Source organism: Octopus sinensis, unplaced genomic scaffold (genome assembly GCF_006345805.1).
Source record: "Octopus sinensis unplaced genomic scaffold, ASM634580v1 Contig10316, whole genome shotgun sequence".
Lineage (NCBI taxonomy): Eukaryota > Metazoa > Mollusca > Cephalopoda > Octopoda > Octopodidae > Octopus > Octopus sinensis.
In genome coordinates this window covers 13,315-29,174 of record NW_021832106.1, presented here as the reverse complement: position 1 = coordinate 29,174, position 15,860 = coordinate 13,315, and the positions used below count along the sequence as shown (strand labels likewise).

General features: G+C 34.2%; 1 protein-coding gene across 1 annotated transcript; it reads right to left on the bottom strand.

The window, feature by feature from the left end:
* Positions 1-14,886: 14,886 nt before the first annotated feature.
* LOC115228316 lies at positions 14,887-15,576 on the bottom strand. Its single transcript, XM_029798923.1, has one exon. It carries the CDS (start codon positions 15,574-15,576, stop codon positions 14,887-14,889), a length of 690 nt encoding a protein of 229 aa, XP_029654783.1.
* Between the last annotated feature and the right edge of the window lie 284 nt (positions 15,577-15,860).

Below are 15,860 nucleotides of genomic sequence, written 5' to 3'. Positions count from 1 at the left end.
AATTAAAAAAAAATTTTCTGCATTTTGGTTAAAATGAACAACTACAATGTCCTCGACTTACATGATGAAGTCCTTAAAACCTTCCCCCCCAAAAAAATTAAAAAAAAATTTTCTGCATTTTGTTAAAATGAACAACTACAATGTCCTCGACTTACATGATGAAGTCCTTAAAACCTTCCCCCCAAAAAAAATTAAAAAAAAATTTTCTGCATTTTGGTTAAAATGAACAACTACAATGTCCTCGACTTACATGATGAAGTCCTTAAAACCTTCCCCCCCAAAAAAAATTAAAAAAAAATTTTCTGCATTTTGGTTAAAATGAACAACTACAATGTCCTCGACTTACATGATGAAGTCCTTAAAACCTTTCCCCCAAAAAATCAAAAAATTATTTTCTGCATTTTGATTAAAATTAACAACGCGAATGTCCTCGACATTCATGATGAGGTCCATTAAAACCTTCAAGGCAAAAATCTCACGTATTAAGAATATCCTTGATGAAAACGACAGCGAGAATATTAACAATGATGAACTCCCAATTATTCGCGATAAAGAAATTCAATTCATCCTATGTTTTTCTCTTTAAAATTAAATGCATATATCATTATCGACCATGAATCAAAATTAAAGCTATTATCATATTTGACTTTGACAGAATGTGCAATCACAGATTGCACGACTTTGAATAGAGTGTGCAATTAACAGATTTTGAAAAACCACTTTGATAGTTGAAACCACATTAGCACAATCATTAACACAATTTACCACCAATTGACGCACGACCTTGAATAGAGTGTGCAATTAACAGATTTTGAAAAACACTTTGATAGTTGAAACCACATTAGCACAACCATTAACACAATTTACCACCAATTGACAGCGCAATCAGAAGAATTTGCGTAAAAATATTAACTATTTACTTGAGTTTTTCGTAAAGATAGAATTTATTTTCGGTATGCCTCTTTTCCTAAACTTTTTTATTATTCAAAAATAATTTTTTAATAGATAACCGAAGGAGGAAAAACGAAGCTGAAGAAAAAACGGTCAGCTTAATAAGGTAATTAATTAAATCTTTTTTGTGTGTCGCTTTTTTGTGTGTCGCTTTCTTGCCTGCCGAATTTCCGCCTGCCGCATCTCCCCCTGCCCCATTTCCGCCAGTAAAAAACAAAAAAATAAAAAAAGAAAAAAAAGGAAATTACAAAGGAAAAATGAAAAAATTAAATATAAAAAAAATAAACCACAAAAAATGAAAAAAAAAGTTTGCAATGACAATAAACAAGGCCCAGGGACAGTCATTAAAGGTAGTTGGGTTATTTTTAGAGAGTGAGTGCTTTTCACATGGACAGCTGTATGTGGGATGCTCGAGGGTAGGCAGAAGAGAAAATTTATTCATATATGCCAAGGAAGGACGGACGACAAACATCGTTTATCAACAGGCGATAGAATAGGGTTACATTAAACCAGGTAGTTTTATACATCTACATAAACTTATAGTTGTTTGATGAAACAGGCCCTCCGCAGGAGCTAGGTCGCGGTGAGCGAAGCGAGCTGCCGAGCTAGTAGTTAATATTTTTACGCAAATTCTTCTGATTGCGCTGTCAATTGGTGGTAAATTGTGTTAATGGTTGTGCTAATGTGGTTTCAACTATCAAAGATTATATGTAATTAACAAATAGTTATTAACTAACTAAATTCCCGGCATCGTAAATGGAAACACAGTTTCCACGTACTATGGCCAAGGAAATCCTTTCGAAAAGCCACTTGGACTCGCGTGGGTCTCCCCGTTTATGGGAGATCATGCGGCCAAGCTTTTTTAGAAAGGAAAGAGACTTTTCGCCGATGACGCCGGAAGTCTCGACGGCGATGGGAGTGAACAGATACCGTTCAGAGAGCTCCTTGTTTTTCAAAAATCTGTTAATTGCACACTCTATTCAAGGTCGTGCGTCAATTGGTGGTAAATTGTGTTAATGATTGTGCTAATGTGGTTTCAACTATCAAAGTGGTTTTTCAAAATCTGTTAATTGCACACTCTATTCAAAGTCGTGCAATCTGTGATTGCACATTCTGTCAAAGTCAAATATGATAATATGTGACATGGTTTGCGTGATACCTATGGGCCGCGCGATACCTGACGTGACCTTGCAGCTTAACTTAATGTCAATATTGTAATTAATATTAAACTTCAAAGAATAATAACTTGTTAATTATTTTTTAAGTCTGGACATTGGCACAATCGAAATTTCGCTCATCGAATTTTTTATCTATTAAATTTGAATGTTTAAACTACCTCAACGCGATTGTTTGATAAAATACTGATAATTTCTGCAGATGGATAATATGGAGATTCAAACTTATTCAGTCGCAATCTTTTCGGACTTGTAAACGAATAATTACAATCATCTACATATAGAAATTCAAATTACATGAATTTTCAATTGGACTCGGACAATTGTTTGCATCATCGACTTGATCAGGACTCAACAAATCATTACTTGAATTATCTAAGGAATAATTTTATAATTACAACCATAAAATATTGTATTTATTCCACTTATTCCCCGGTATCTTTCAAAAGGGCTCTCATTAGAAGATGAGTGGACAGAAATGTTATAACTGTACACTGCATTTTCTAATTTTTCCAGCCACTTTTTATTATCATTGTCGATCATTTTTGCCATTTTTCTTGTAATTGACTGGTTGAAGCGTTCGACAATCCCTTGTGAGCGGGGATTGTTTGGCCTTCCGTGAATTCGTTTGATATTGAATTCCTCACATAGATTGGTCATTTCACGATTCTTGAATTCAGTCCCATTATCGGACTGAAGAAATTGACACGGACCATTTAAGAAAAATAAGGTTTTCACAAACTTCATTTGAGGACTTAGTGTAGAGCGGCCTCGCAAATGCAAATCTATAAAAATTGTTAAAAAAACTAACCTGCTATATACGTCAACTAGCTCGGCAGCTCGCTTCGCTCACCGCGACCTAGCTCCTGCGGAGGGCCTGTTTCATCAAACAACTATAAGTTTATGTAGATGTATAAAACTACCTGGTTTAATGTAACCCTATTCTATCGCCTGTTGATAAACGATGTTTGTCGTCCGTCCTTCCTTGGCATATATGAATAAATTTTCTCTTCTGCCTACCCTCGAGCATCCCACATACAGCTGTCCATGTGAAAAGCACTCACTCTCTAAAAATAACCCAACTACCTTTAATGACTGTCCCTGGGCCTTGTTTATTGTCATTGCAAACTTTTTTTTTCATTTTTTGTGGTCTATTTTTTTTATATTTAATTTTTTCATTTTTCCTTTGTAATTTCCTTTTTTTCTTTTTTTATTTTTTTGTTTTACTGGCGGAAATGGGGCAGGGGGAGATGCGGCAGGCAAGAAAGCGACACACAAAAAAGATTTAATTAATTACCTTATTAAGCTGACCGTTTTTTCTTCAGCTTCGTTTTTCCTCCTTCGGTTATCTATTTAAAAAATTATTTTTGAATAATAAAAAAGTTTAGGAAAAGAGGCATACCGAAAATAAATTCTATCTTTACGAAAAACTCAAGTAAATAGTTAATATTTTTACGCAAATTCTTCTGATTGCGCTGTCAATTGGTGGTAAATTGTGTTAATGGTTGTGCTAATGTGGTTTCAACTATCAAAGTGTTTTTCAAAATCTGTTAATTGCACACTCTATTCAAGGTCGTGCGTCAATTGGTGGTAAATGTGTTAATGATTGTGCTAATGTGGTTTCAACTATCAAAGTGGTTTTTCAAAATCTGTTAATTGCACACTCTATTCAAAGTCGTGCAATCTGTGATTGCACATTCTGTCAAAGTCAAATATGATAATAGCTTTAATTTTGATTCATGGTCGATAATGATATATGCATTTAATTTTAAAGAGAAAAACATAGGATGAATTGAATTTCTTTATCGCGAATAATTGGGAGTTCATCATTGTTAATATTCTCGCTGTCGTTTTCATCAAGGATATTCTTAATACGTGAGATTTTTGCCTTGAAGGTTTTAATGGACCTCATCATGAATGTCGAGGACATTCGCGTTGTTCATTTTAATCAAAATGCAGAAAATAATTTTTTGATTTTTTGGGGGGAAGGTTTTAAGGACTTCATCATGTAAGTCGAGGACATTGTAGTTGTTCATTTTAACCAAAATGCAGAAAATTTTTTTTTAATTTTTTTTGGGAGGGAAGGTTTTAAGGACTTCATCATGTAAGTCGAGGACATTGTAGTTGTTCATTTTAACCAAAATGCAGAAAATTTTTTTTTAATTTTTTTTGGGGGGGAAGGTTTTAAGGACTTCATCATGTAAGTCGAGGACATTGTAGTTGTTCATTTTAACCAAAATGCAGAAAATTTTTTTTTATTTTTTTGGGGGGAAGGTTTTAAGGACTTCATCATGTAAGTCGAGGACATTGTAGTTGTTCATTTTAACCAAAATGCAGAAAATTTTTTTTTAATTTTTTTGGGGGGGAAGGTTTTAAGGACTTCATCATGTAAGTCGAGGACATTGTAGTTGTTCATTTTAACCAAAATGCAGAAAATTTTTTTTTAATTTTTTTGGGGGGGAAGGTTTTAAGGACTTCATCATGTAAGTCGAGGACATTGTAGTTGTTCATTTTAACAAAATGCAGAAAATTTTTTTTTAATTTTTTTGGGGGGGAAGGTTTTAAGGACTTCATCATGTAAGTCGAGGACATTGTAGTTGTTCATTTTAACAAAATGCAGAAAATTTTTTTTTAATTTTTTTGGGGGGAAGGTTTTAAGGACTTCATCATGTAAGTCGAGGACATTGTAGTTGTTCATTTTAACCAAAATGCAGAAAATTTTTTTTTAATTTTTTTTGGGGGGGAAGGTTTTAAGGACTTCATCATGTAAGTCGAGGACATTGTAGTTGTTCATTTTAACCAAAATGCAGAAAATTTTTTTTTTATTTTTTTGGGGGGAAGGTTTTAAGGACCTCATCATGTAAGTCGAGGACATCGTATTGCCAATTTGAAGTTGGTGTGCACACACAGACAGACAGACAGACAGACAGACACACAGACAGACACACACCATACCATTTTATTATTAAGATGACCGTTAAAATCCATTTAAAATTTTTATTTATAGTAGAAAAACTTTTCAGATCTATAAGATATATCTGAAATCTTTCATTTGGGCAAGATGCAAAGACATGGTTATTTATATCTCCAATCTAGGATTTAAAAAAGTTAAAACTTTTAAGGGTCGCGCAAATTTACAAATTTCACAGTTTCGAATGACTTTTCGAATAATCTCATTTTAACTGTGAAATATCGTTGTCGACATTCATATTCAATTTTGTTAACTCCTCCATGCAAGAAGTCATGCAAACTTTTAGCAACGATCTCCATTTCGGGTTCATTGTCCAGACAAATCACTAGCTTGTGATCTGAATTCGCACATTTAAGATACAATCTATACATTTACAATTTGTATGATACCTTTCATTAATTACAGTAAAATTTTCAATTTTCTTAACTAGTCTATATTTTTTTTGCTTTGTAAGATGTTCAGGAAATTTATCCTGTAAAACATCTTTTAAAATTTGATATTCCAAACTATTCTTTACATAACCTTTGTACGAGGACATTGCTGCAAAACATACTTGCACGCTAGAAATAACTCAAGAAATTTAGGTTTCCCACCAAAAAATTAATTTCTGATAATTAAATTCTTACAAATATAATTTTTTGTCAAAATGAGAGAGTCTTTAGCTAATTTAGTAAATTATTAAATGATAAGAATGAGTCGCGGTCTAATTAAAAGATTTATAATTTAATCCCATCAATGTCATAATTGCACATTTCAAGGTCGCGTCAGGTATCACGCGGCCCATAGGTATCGCGCAAACCATGTCACATAATAGCTTTAATTTTGATTCATGGTCGATAATGATATATGCATTTAATTTTAAAGAGAAAAACATAGGATGAATTGAATTTCTTTATCGCGAATAATTGGGAGTTCATCATTGTTAATATTCTCGCTGTCGTTTTCATCAAGGATATTCTTAATACGTGAGATTTTTGCCTTGAAGGTTTTAATGGACCTCATCATGAATGTCGAGGACATTCGCGTTGTTCATTTTAATCAAAATGCAGAAAATAATTTTTTGATTTTTTGGGGGAAAGGTTTTAAGGACTTCATCATGTAAGTCGAGGACATTGTAGTTGTTCATTTTAACCAAAATGCAGAAAATTTTTTTTTAATTTTTTTTGGGGGGAAGGTTTTAAGGACTTCATCATGTAAGTTGAGGACATTGTAGTTGTTCATTTTAACCAAAATGCAGAAAATTTTTTTTTAATTTTTTTTGGGGGGGAAGGTTTTAAGGACTTCATCATGTAAGTTGAGGACATTGTAGTTGTTCATTTTAACCAAAATGCAGAAAATTTTTTTTAATTTTTTTTGAGGGGAAGGTTTTAAGGACTTCATCATGTAAGTCGAGGACATTGTAGTTGTTCATTTTAACCAAAATGCAGAAAATTTTTTTTTAATTTTTTTTGGGGGGAAGGTTTTAAGGACTTCATCATGTAAGTCGAGGACATTGTAGTTGTTCATTTTAACCAAAATGCAGAAAATTTTTTTTAATTTGTTTGGGGGGGAAGGTTTTAAGGACTTCATCATGTAAGTCGAGGACATTGTAGTTGTTCATTTTAACCAAAATGCAGAAAATTTTTTTTTAATTTTTTTTGAGGGGAAGGTTTTAAGGACTTCATCATGTAAGTCGAGGACATTGTAGTTGTTCATTTTGACCAAAATGCAGAAAATTTTTTTTAATTTTTTTTGGGGGGAAGGTTTTAAGGACTTCATCATGTAAGTCGAGGACATTGTAGTTGTTCATTTTAACCAAAATGCAGAAAATTTTTTTTTAATTTGTTTGGGGGGGAAGGTTTTAAGGACTTCATCATGTAAGTTGAGGACATTGTAGTTGTTCATTTTAACCAAAATGCAGAAAATTTTTTTTAATTTTTTTTGAGGGGAAGGTTTTAAGGACTTCATCATGTAAGTCGAGGACATTGTAGTTGTTCATTTTGACCAAAATGCAGAAATTTTTTTTTAATTTTTTTTTGGGGGGAAGGTTTTAAGGACTTCATCATGTAAGTCGAGGACATTGTAGTTGTTCATTTTAACCAAAATGCAGAAAATTTTTTTTTAATTTGTTTGGGGGGAAGGAAGGTAAGGACTTCATCATGTAAGTCGAGGACATTGTAGTTGTTCATTTAACCAAATGCAGAAAATTTTTTTTTAATTTTTTTGGGGGGGAAGGTTTTAAGGACTTCATCATGTAAGTCGAGGACATTGTAGTTGTTCATTTTAACCAAAATGCAGAAAATTTTTTTTAATTTGTTTGGGGGGGAAGGTTTTAAGGACTTCATCATGTAAGTCGAGGACATTGTAGTTGTTCATTTTAACCAAAATGCAGAAAGAAAAATTTTTTTTAATTTTTTTGGGGGGAAGGTTTTAAGGACCTCATCATGTAAGTCGAGGACATCGTATTGCCAATTTGAAGTTGGTGTGCACACACAGACAGACAGACAGACACACACCATACCATTTTATTATTAAGATAAAGTTATTTTTTGGTTAAATTTTGTATTTTTTAGCTTAAATAATTTTTTTTTAATTTTTTTTAATGAAAAGTATTTAATTACAAGTTAATTAATTAAAAGCTTCATGGGCGGGAAGCCGACGCGATCGAGAAAGAATTAGAGCGTACTATCGCAAGGGATATCCGCTCGAAAAACCATCTCGATTTGCGGGCGTCGCCTGTGATAGCAGACATGCGGGACCCGATCTCTTGAATAATTGATTTAAAGTTTAAAAATGAACTTACATGCCAATTGAAACTTGGCCACCTCTGTTCTTTACGCTCCAAGGATCCTAGGGAATTTACTTTCCTAATCCAAAGGATCATGTTGGCCGTTGTGCGTGGGAACAGCTGTTCCATCCGGCTTGCTGGCCGATTAATTTCTGATTAATTTGGCTTTCCATATTTTTTTAATAAATACCAAATATAGTCAAAAAAAAAATTGAATTTTTTGGTGTTAAAAAAGAGGCGTTTCCTTTTTATGCCCCATGCAACCACTGAGGCATTTAGCCAAACCCCTTATTTGTTTTATGACTTGATTTTCTTAGCCTGTAGCATTTAACAGTGCATGAAAGCATGGTTTAAGAATTGCTATCCATATGGCCATACGGCCATAGACATTTTACTATTAAATTACAAGTTAAAAGCTAATCAATGACAGTTTTAGTCTGCTGTAATATTTGACTAATTCGTCAATCATTAGTTAATTCCGGATCATTCGCATGTTTTTTATATTTCTGTTCAACATTTTCCTATACCTCAATAAGGTTTGATTGTCATCTGATATTAGAATAAACGTTTCTTTTATGTTTTCCCCGTTTGTACAGCTTACCTTCTTTACGATATTAATTTATTTAATTAAACGTTCATGATTAAATAAAACTCAAGGCTGATTGGAAAAGTCATGGTCAAGCGCCTTGACTTCCTCGCCGTAGAGAAGAAAGTGCTTCCCCCACAGCAATGGGGTTTTTGTTCCGGGCGGGGCTGGAGTGACTGTTTCCTAACGACTCAGTCCATAGCCTCGGGAGCAATGGAGTTCAAAGAAACTCTATCTCGCATAGAAATTTCAAAGGCCTTCGACGGATACTGACATCGGGACCTATTGAAGAGGATCCAACTCTGTGAGTCAACAGAAGAGGCCTTCTTCTGCTTGCTGTGCTTCGTCACGAACCGCCATTTGATTCCGAACCACGCTTTTGCTCAAGAAACATCACACTCCGAAAAAGGGTCCCACAAGGTTCCCGTGTCTGTCCACTTCTATTCTAATTTGGTAGTGAGCTGTTTCCTTTACCCTCTTTTTGTCTTCTACATCTCGATAAGCACAATTTCCTTGGAAAAACGACTTTCCAGTTACATCAAGGAGATTATTATTAAAAGATAAAGGATTGGTGCGTCAGAAAGCGACTCTCGCTGACCATTGATAAATCAGCGTATTTCCTAATTAACGCAAGAAAATCGCCAAATCATAGATCCGGGAAATTAATTGGCTTAGCTGTATACGCTACTTGAGGCTTAAAATCGATGCTAACTCAGGTTTCTGCTTGCATGTCAAAAAAAGAGAGGGAAAGCCATCGCGACTCTCTGCTTTGAACGAGCTATGCACTTGAACCCAAGAACCTTCCTGTTTCTTTTCCACGCAACCATTTTGCCCAGCCTACTGTATGGTATGGAAGCATGGTACTACTCGAAACAATATCAGGAAAACTTGCTGAAACGTGAAAAAATATGGCACTAAAGCTAGCCTATAGGTTAAACTCAGGAAACCTAGTCCCAAGCTGTGCGGAGACGAAGTCGCCGGAGCTAGGCACCCATTGATGAAACTATCGAACTTTCCGGAAACGATCTCGTGTGACCGACATATTCATTGATCCGAATCAATAGCATTCGACCCTGTTTCCAGGCAGAAAAAGCGGACGAACTTTGGAGAAGCTCGATTGTCCCAAGCAATCGGCTCGTCTAATCTTTCCGTTACTAAGTGCTGTCTCATATTTCTTTTTGGCTTACCGTAAAAATTTTTCATTTTTTTCAAACTGTCATTTTATATTTATTTTGACAAAATCGATTTTGAAATATAATTCAAATTATTTTAAGTCCATTATTGTAACCACCTAGACTGATATTTTAAGAAATTCTACTGAAGTGATTCTCCATCGTAGTGCATGTGCCCAATTTTGCATGAAAAAAAACTCGAATTTATTGTAAAAATTATCTAAAAAATAGATTTATCCTTTTAAGTCGGGGGTGTCAGCTTTGGCCCGCGGACGATCTCAAATGGCCCGCGGTAAAAGTTTAAAAGTGTATTTAAAATCTAAAATTATTATTTAACACCAAATAAAAATAAAAGAATCTATAATCTAGAATATAAATAAAAATAAAAAAATTATTTTGTTTTTGGATTTATATTATTCTAATTGTTTTTCTTGTCTTGTGCTGATGCCTTTTTCAACTAAACGCAAAGTTAACACAGAATGCAGATCTTTTCAAAAAAAGGGGAAACTGGAGTATTTCTTTGCCGATTTAAATCGGAAACCTACTTGTTTGGTCTGTAGACAAGAAATTTCTGTCAAAGAATATAACATTCGACGACACTACCAAACCCATCATGCTCATGAATACAATAATTTGATGGGAAAAATTAGAAAAGAGAAGAAATTGATTTGAAATGTGACTCAGATCTGAAGAATAAATATTCCATGGTGGGCTTAGACACCTTTTATAAATATCTCTTGCCGAAGTATCCCAACTTAACAACCTTAGCTGCGAAAATCTTGTCAATGTTTGGAAGTACATATCTATGTGAACAACTTTTTTCTTTAATTAACATAAACAAAATTTCGATCAAGGCTCACCCACACTCATCTAAGTGAGATTCTAAGATTGACGGCAACTCAGGATTTCACTCCACTCCAGATATTGACGCTATTATGAAGAAAAAAGATGTCAAGTTTCTGGAACTATTTTAATTATAAAAATTAATAAATGTGTTGTTAAATGATTTTAAATTAAAATTATACATTAAAAATCATAGTACGAATTTTGTTAAATCAAAAATAAATAGTCTGGCCCGCGGAGGCTAAAATTTTTTTAATCCGGCCCGCGGAAGAAATGAGTTTGACACCCCTGTTTTAAGTAGAGACAAATCTAAGCCTTTTTGCATATCTGCAAAAATTTGTCATTTCATAATATTTTTGTGAAAAGTTGGAGAAATATAGGCATAACTGTGATTGGAGAAAATACGATTTTCTATATTCAGTAGAAGAAACATTTAACCAATCTTAATAACCAAATCGTGTGTCTGCGCACCAACTTCAAATAGGCAAAATACAGATCAAGTGTGAAAATCATTTCTCTTATAATTAGCTAATAATGGGGAACAAGTCCAAAATGATGAGGTTTTCCAAGAACCCTCCACGCAAAATCGAACATATTAACAATAGCCTCGATGAGGTCCTTATAATTTTCCCGACAAAAAAAATATTTTCTCATTTTGGTTAAAATGAACAACAAAGATGTCCTCGACTTGCATGATTAGGTCCTTAAAATACCGGAAGAATATCTAAGGAAAACAGCTCCGCAGTCGGTCAGAAATTGTGTTAGCTCAAAAGTCCAACACATAGAAAAGATGAGGACATTCCTTCGTATTCGTATAAGATCAGGACTCACCTAATTAATTTATTTAATTAACTGTTTGTGATTAAATAAAGAACGACCTTGAATAGAGAGTGCAAATAACAGATTTTGAAAAACACTTTAAAAGTCCGTTTATTAAAAGCATGTCTCTTTTCCTAATCGATTTTGTTATTCATAAATAATTTTTTAAACATATCACAGAAGGAGAGAAAACAAACAATCACTAATTGTTCTCAAAAAACGATTTTCAAAGACATCGTGGTTGGAGCTATGATATTTGACCTAAATTCTACGCACAAGTGTTAGCCTTTATTTTCAGAGCCTTCCTTCTGACCTAGGGGAATCAACTCTCTATTGAAAAGTCGATGTTCTGACCAGTGCGCATGCGACAGACGCCTCTATATAATTGAAGTCAAAATAGCCAAAGAAACATTTTATTTATACTCACTTCTAAATAGTGTTCTATTTTAGCTTTTCGACACAATTGGAGCCTGTTCAAAAACTGAAAGCATTCTTAGAACATGAAATACGTAGAAAACAAAAAAACATTCCAAAAAGTTAAATTTCCAAGAACAAAATAAACTAAATGCATTTAACTTCATATTTTTCCTTAGAATTCTTGTCACTAAACCAATATGTAAATTTTCCATCAAATCCACTACAGGCAGCACCTATTCACTTTAAAATAAAAAATATATAAACCATGAACACCAGCATTTGTTACTGCATAGAGGGCACCATTAAAACTTGGATAATATCTAGCAATTCTCTTGATGGCTATTTCACAGGCATCTTTAGGCGTGTTTCCAGTAGCCATTAATTCGACCACAAGAAAACTCGGCGAAAATCGCATCATAATGTCCCCATCTCCTGTTGCACCTGCTCCCCCGATTTCGTTGTCTACGTATACTCCACAGCCAGGCAAAGGTGAATCTCCAACTCGTCTATGCAATAAAAAATTCCTTTCAACCCCGGAATTTTATGATTAAATCCATTTGTCGACGTAGCTCCAAATATTTGCTTATTCTTATCCATGGCCACTATGCTGATTGTATCATGTCCAGAGATCTTCCAGTCTATATTTTCGCTTTTATGATCATGTGATAGCCTATCAGCCTTTCTATATGGCCCACATGATTTGGATGGATCAGGATACACATTCTGTGGAAATAATTTTTATAAAATTGAACTTTCCAAGCATTCGGTTGACAATTATTTTCTTCCCATTTTTTATGTATGTAAATGGAACTATTAGTGTGTAGATCTTGTGGTTGAAACCCCATCGAAATCGCAAATGACGTTGCTGATTAAATTTAAAAAGATAACAACCAGATTCTCCAACCAAAAGTGAATGAGTAGTTCGCTCAAGAACAAATCGAGCGACAGAAATAGATTTTTTAATTCTTTTTATTCCACCAACAGCTCCTACATTGTGAGTATTTCTAGAATACTATTAAGGTATAGATTACCCGTCCATTATCATGGCGTCCAATGTCGACTCTCCCGATTCGTCACACTGTCCACCCATTCCGACCGAGAGGTCACATTTCATTTCTTCACACTGAATACATGCTTGTTCTACTGCATCGAGTGCTGTCCCCCCGTTTTTTAGAATAAAATAAGCTGTCTTGAATTATTTAAATAATACCTTCTTCGTTTGCTACTGGAAAATCCCACGTATTAATTACGAAAAAATTATTTTCAGAATGATCAGAGGACTCGCTAGCTGTTGAAAATTTTAATAAGACTATTAATTGACAGAAGAGTAAATTAAGCATTGAGTAATTAATTAAATATATTTTATTTGTGCTATTTTAATAAATAGCAATATAATTGTATACAATATAATCTAAAACAGTACTCATTTTAGTCAATTATATACCAGTAAACTCTTAAATTTTCCAATTCTTAAATTTGCCAATTTTTAAGGAAATTTTCTAATTTTAGTGGAAATTTACGGATTCTGAGACTTGCCACTATTTTTTAAAGTCTTTAAAAAATCAGTGAACAAGATCCTTTGTCTCAGCCAGTAATGAATGTTGGAACAATCAATGAGGGACTGAATAAAAAAAGTAGCCAACACAAAGCATCAGTGGAACCTGTCGAGCATACGGACGCGGTATCCCGACCCATGAGTCTGACAGAAGGAGGCAAATGAGAAACAAAGAGGAGGAAGCTTGAATCAATATTATCTGGATAAGATATTTCTTTAATTTAATTAATTTACTAATTTGGATTCCAGACCGTGCTATGTTAATCCACATGATTCTGACTTTTATAAATTATTCTGAATTCAAAAAAATTTTCTAAAAACTTTCTATACAAATTTTCTCAACGACCTTGTATGAAAATCAAGAAAGATAACCAAAAGAAATTAGATAACTACCAAGTAATGATCGGGAGAAAATTATTATTAATTGCACATCCGCATCAACAAGAAAGAAAGTTACAATCTTCTCGTCGCCTGTGTCACATCCCGTAAGATTTTGTCTGTTAGACACTTTCACGCTCTTCTTGAGATTGCGATTTTTCGTAGACTGCTTAATTCAGTAGTTCTCAAGTGCGGCCCCTAGGATTTAATTTGCGGCCCCTAGGATTTAATTGAGGGGCTTATGTTTCTATAAATATTTTATTTTTTGTCACGTTTTTTTATTTGTTGTTGTGATGTCGAATTCTAAACGTTTTCGAAAAATTTCCAAGGAAAATAGGATTTTTAAACTCATCTGGGAAGAAAAATATTTTATTCTTGAGGTCAATGGAAAGGTTTTTGCCTAATATGCAATTCTATTATTGTAACTTTAAAAACGTATACAATCGAACGGCACTACCGCTCCCACTCTATTCTTTATGACAAATTCACTGGTGTTTCTCGGACGAAAAAACTAAAACAAATGAAAGAAGATTATTTAAACCGATCATCCACTTTCAAAAGTGGGACATATTCGTCTAATATTAACCTGGCATCATACAAAATTAGTTACCTATTGGCTGAAAATATGAAGCCTTATTCTGATGGCGAATTATATAAAACGGCAATCGAAATATTTGCATCGGAATGTTGTTCGCCCGCTGTTTTCGATATTGCACACAAGTTACCTCTAAGTAACGATACTAAAATTAGGAAATAATACCGCAATGAACTAACGGATATCCATCTAAATCAGATGTTGCGGATTTCGACATCTAAGTACCAGATTTTGAAAATATGACAAATTAGTTTATAAATTCTTTCATTCATTGATATAACGAATGTGCGGCGATAGGACGCAACTCTAAATTGCATGTACACAGTAAAACAAAAATCATATGTATTTTCTTTAGTTCAACCTGAAATAACAAATATCTTATCTTCATTAAGTTGACAAAAATGTGCGGCCCCTATAAATAAAAAATTTGATTTTTGCGGCCCCTGGCTCAAAATTCTTAAGAACAACTGGTCTAGATCGTCTGTATTTTCTAGTAGCAATCCGACATGCTTAAGGTCGTTATTTAAAATTAGTGGTAGTGTTGTCCGTGGCCTACCTCAAGAAATCCCAGAGCATTGAAAGTATGTTTCCATGATGTCATTGGAAGGAACTTAGGAATCCATCCGTAGTATGTGGCCAAAGAGTCCCCATCGACTCTTAGTGATAGTTGCGTCTAATTGTTCTGTTTTGAAAACGGAGTATAAGTCTTGGTTCTTGATCTTTATTGGATAGTGTATTTTCAATAATGACCTGAGTTGTTTTTTCTGAAAAGCATTGAGATTTTATATACAGTTCCGATTCAGTCCCCCATGTTCCTGAGTTGTATAGTAAAATGGGCAGGATAAAAGCATTGTACAAACGTACTTTTACAGGATTTGAGAGATGGGTATAGCTTGTCGATTTAAGCCTCTTCAGTGCTAATGTTGACAGTATCTTTCTTCGATTGACATCTTTCCAGTCACCAAGCAGTGACCCGACTTTTCTTGATCTCTTCCATATCTCGTCAGTAACTTTACTTTCTCGCTTGACTGTAATGAACTCAGTCTTTTGTTCGTTCATTTTCAAAAACCACTTTCTAAATACTTCAGGAGCGTAGTCAAGTGCAATTCTGATATCATTCATTTCTTCTGAAACAAAATCTATGTCGTCCGCATATATTAATTCCATGATGGTGGTTGGGCCAATTTTAGTTTTCAGATCATGAAGAGCAGCTTCCAGATAGATGACGAATAAGATCGGAGATAAAGAGTCACCTTGTGGAGTGGCAATATGTGTTTTTAATTTACGAGAGTGCTCCGAGCCAACCCACACTTCCAGATCAGTATTAGCAACTAGGACACGTATCATTCTCAAACTTTCCTCATCCAAAAATGTTTCCAATAGCTGAATAAGCTTTCCCCTGCAAAGAGTGTCAAACGACCTGATAGATCTATCCCCAGTACGTGAACCGCCTTCCTGAACCTCTGTGTCATGGCACACATCCATCTGTGTGTCCATACAATATCCGTCGCAGACCTCTCTCTTCTGAACCCACATTGTCCCACAGACAATAATTTGTCCACGATAGGGGATATTCTATCAAGGACAATCAACGACAGTAATTTTTGTAGAGATGTTAAGAGAATTATAGG